The sequence below is a fragment of the Cyprinodon variegatus genome, unplaced genomic scaffold, assembly GCF_000732505.1.
Source record: "Cyprinodon variegatus isolate N-32 unplaced genomic scaffold, C_variegatus-1.0 Scaffold2026, whole genome shotgun sequence".
Taxonomy (NCBI): Eukaryota; Metazoa; Chordata; class Actinopteri; order Cyprinodontiformes; family Cyprinodontidae; genus Cyprinodon; species Cyprinodon variegatus.
In genome coordinates this window covers 34,867-36,366 of record NW_015152479.1, presented here as the reverse complement: position 1 = coordinate 36,366, position 1,500 = coordinate 34,867, and the positions used below count along the sequence as shown (strand labels likewise).

Genomic DNA, 1,500 nt, shown 5'->3' with positions numbered 1-1,500 from the left:
AACTTTTAATGTGGTCAGAGGTGATGGGTGGAGCTCCATCACTTGCTTATATCTCTACAAATCCACATCTGTTGCTAGGCAGGTTGCCGGGGACGATCCCACCCATTTCTTACCCATGACGCTGTCTGTGCCGTTGGTCGCGGCGGTACAGGAGGCAGTGCTGTAGTGATTGGCTCCGCCTCCGCCGCCCCCCCCTCTATGGAAGCTGGACATGGGGGGGAGGCTGGAACTGAGGTCTGCTGATGAGTGTGAAGGGTAGCTCTGCAGAAAGGAAAAGGTTAGCCTCGCTGCAGAGCCTGGTTCTTTTCACCTGAACCACAGTAGTGACCCCCCCAGCTCACCAGTCTGTCATGAGGATGGATCCCACAGTAGGAGGAGCCTTGGGCGGGGCCGTGTGCTGAGTTCCCGCCCCCCAGCATGCTGCTGTGGTAACCCTGCTGGCTCATAGTGCTGCCGCTGCTGCTCCAGGGGTCTCCGCTGTGGTGACCATCTGCTGGAGGCACAGAGAGGAAGACATGGCGGTTTATAAAACCTGTAGGTGACGTCATCCAGCTGAACGACCACAATAACTTTCACTAATAATAACTGAACTTTATTCATCTCACATTGGAGAAATTCTCTTTCTGCATTTAACCCCTCCCCTTGGGGAGCAGTGTGGGGTTAAGGGTCTGGCTCAGGGACCCAGAGAGGCAGTCAGTGGCAGTGGGGCTCAGAACCTCTGTACCCTGACCACTAGGCCGCCACTCTTCTAGAAATGAAGCCACCTGAACATTTAATCAGCTGTAATTTCACATGTTTACCAGGTGATTCTCCTAAATGATGCTAAAATAAGGATTTATGGTTGATGACAAACGTCTACGTTCACATATTGACTCTATTCTGACTTTAGGATTTCTACCCAGAACAACAATAAACGTTATAAACCCGATTAACCTGAACGCTGACATTCATCAGAACCAGAAGAGAAGCTAGTGGTGAAATTAGCTTATTTTACAGTTATCTATAGCATCTCTGGTCACCTGCACTCGCTTTGCCTCAACCCTAAATACTACAAGGCAAAGAAGCAGGTGCTAGCCTACCTAGCACAGATTTTAGGTAGCTAACTTAGCCAACTAAGCTAAAGCTGGTGGAAGTGCTAATTACTCTGTTAGCCTAATAAACACAACAGTCATAAATAATTATATTGGCTTTTGTTGTTTTTTCTAACTTCCAGCAGGTTAGAGGTCAGAGATAACCTTCCTACTGGGCTAATTGGTAGCTAGATAGCATGCTAATGGATAGCTCAACTCAAACTAGTATTACAAAATGTAAACTCAGTAACCATTAGTCTGGTCAGTTGACGGTAAAATATTAAACTATGACTTCTTTAGTTTAGTGTTGAACGGTTTGATAAAATGTAGGCTCCTATAAGCAAAGATTAATTAGCCATTTTTGGTTTAGCTGACTAGCTAATAGCCGCTAGCTTAACCCGGTCAGCTGCCTTGCTGACTTTAACAAAGG

The 1,500-nt window shown here is 46.7% G+C and overlaps 1 protein-coding gene across 1 annotated transcript in view; it reads right to left on the bottom strand.

Moving 5' to 3' along the window:
- LOC107105046 (transcription factor 4-like) overlaps nucleotides 1-1,500 on the bottom strand; it is a 13,897-nt gene that overhangs the window by 6,946 nt on the left and 5,451 nt on the right. The window contains exons 2-3 of the mRNA XM_015405164.1: nucleotides 342-493; nucleotides 114-261 (exon numbers count right to left, since the gene is read on the bottom strand). Coding sequence (XP_015260650.1) covers nucleotides 114-261; nucleotides 342-493 — 300 coding nt within the window. The remainder of the gene's footprint in view (nucleotides 1-113; nucleotides 262-341; nucleotides 494-1,500) is intronic.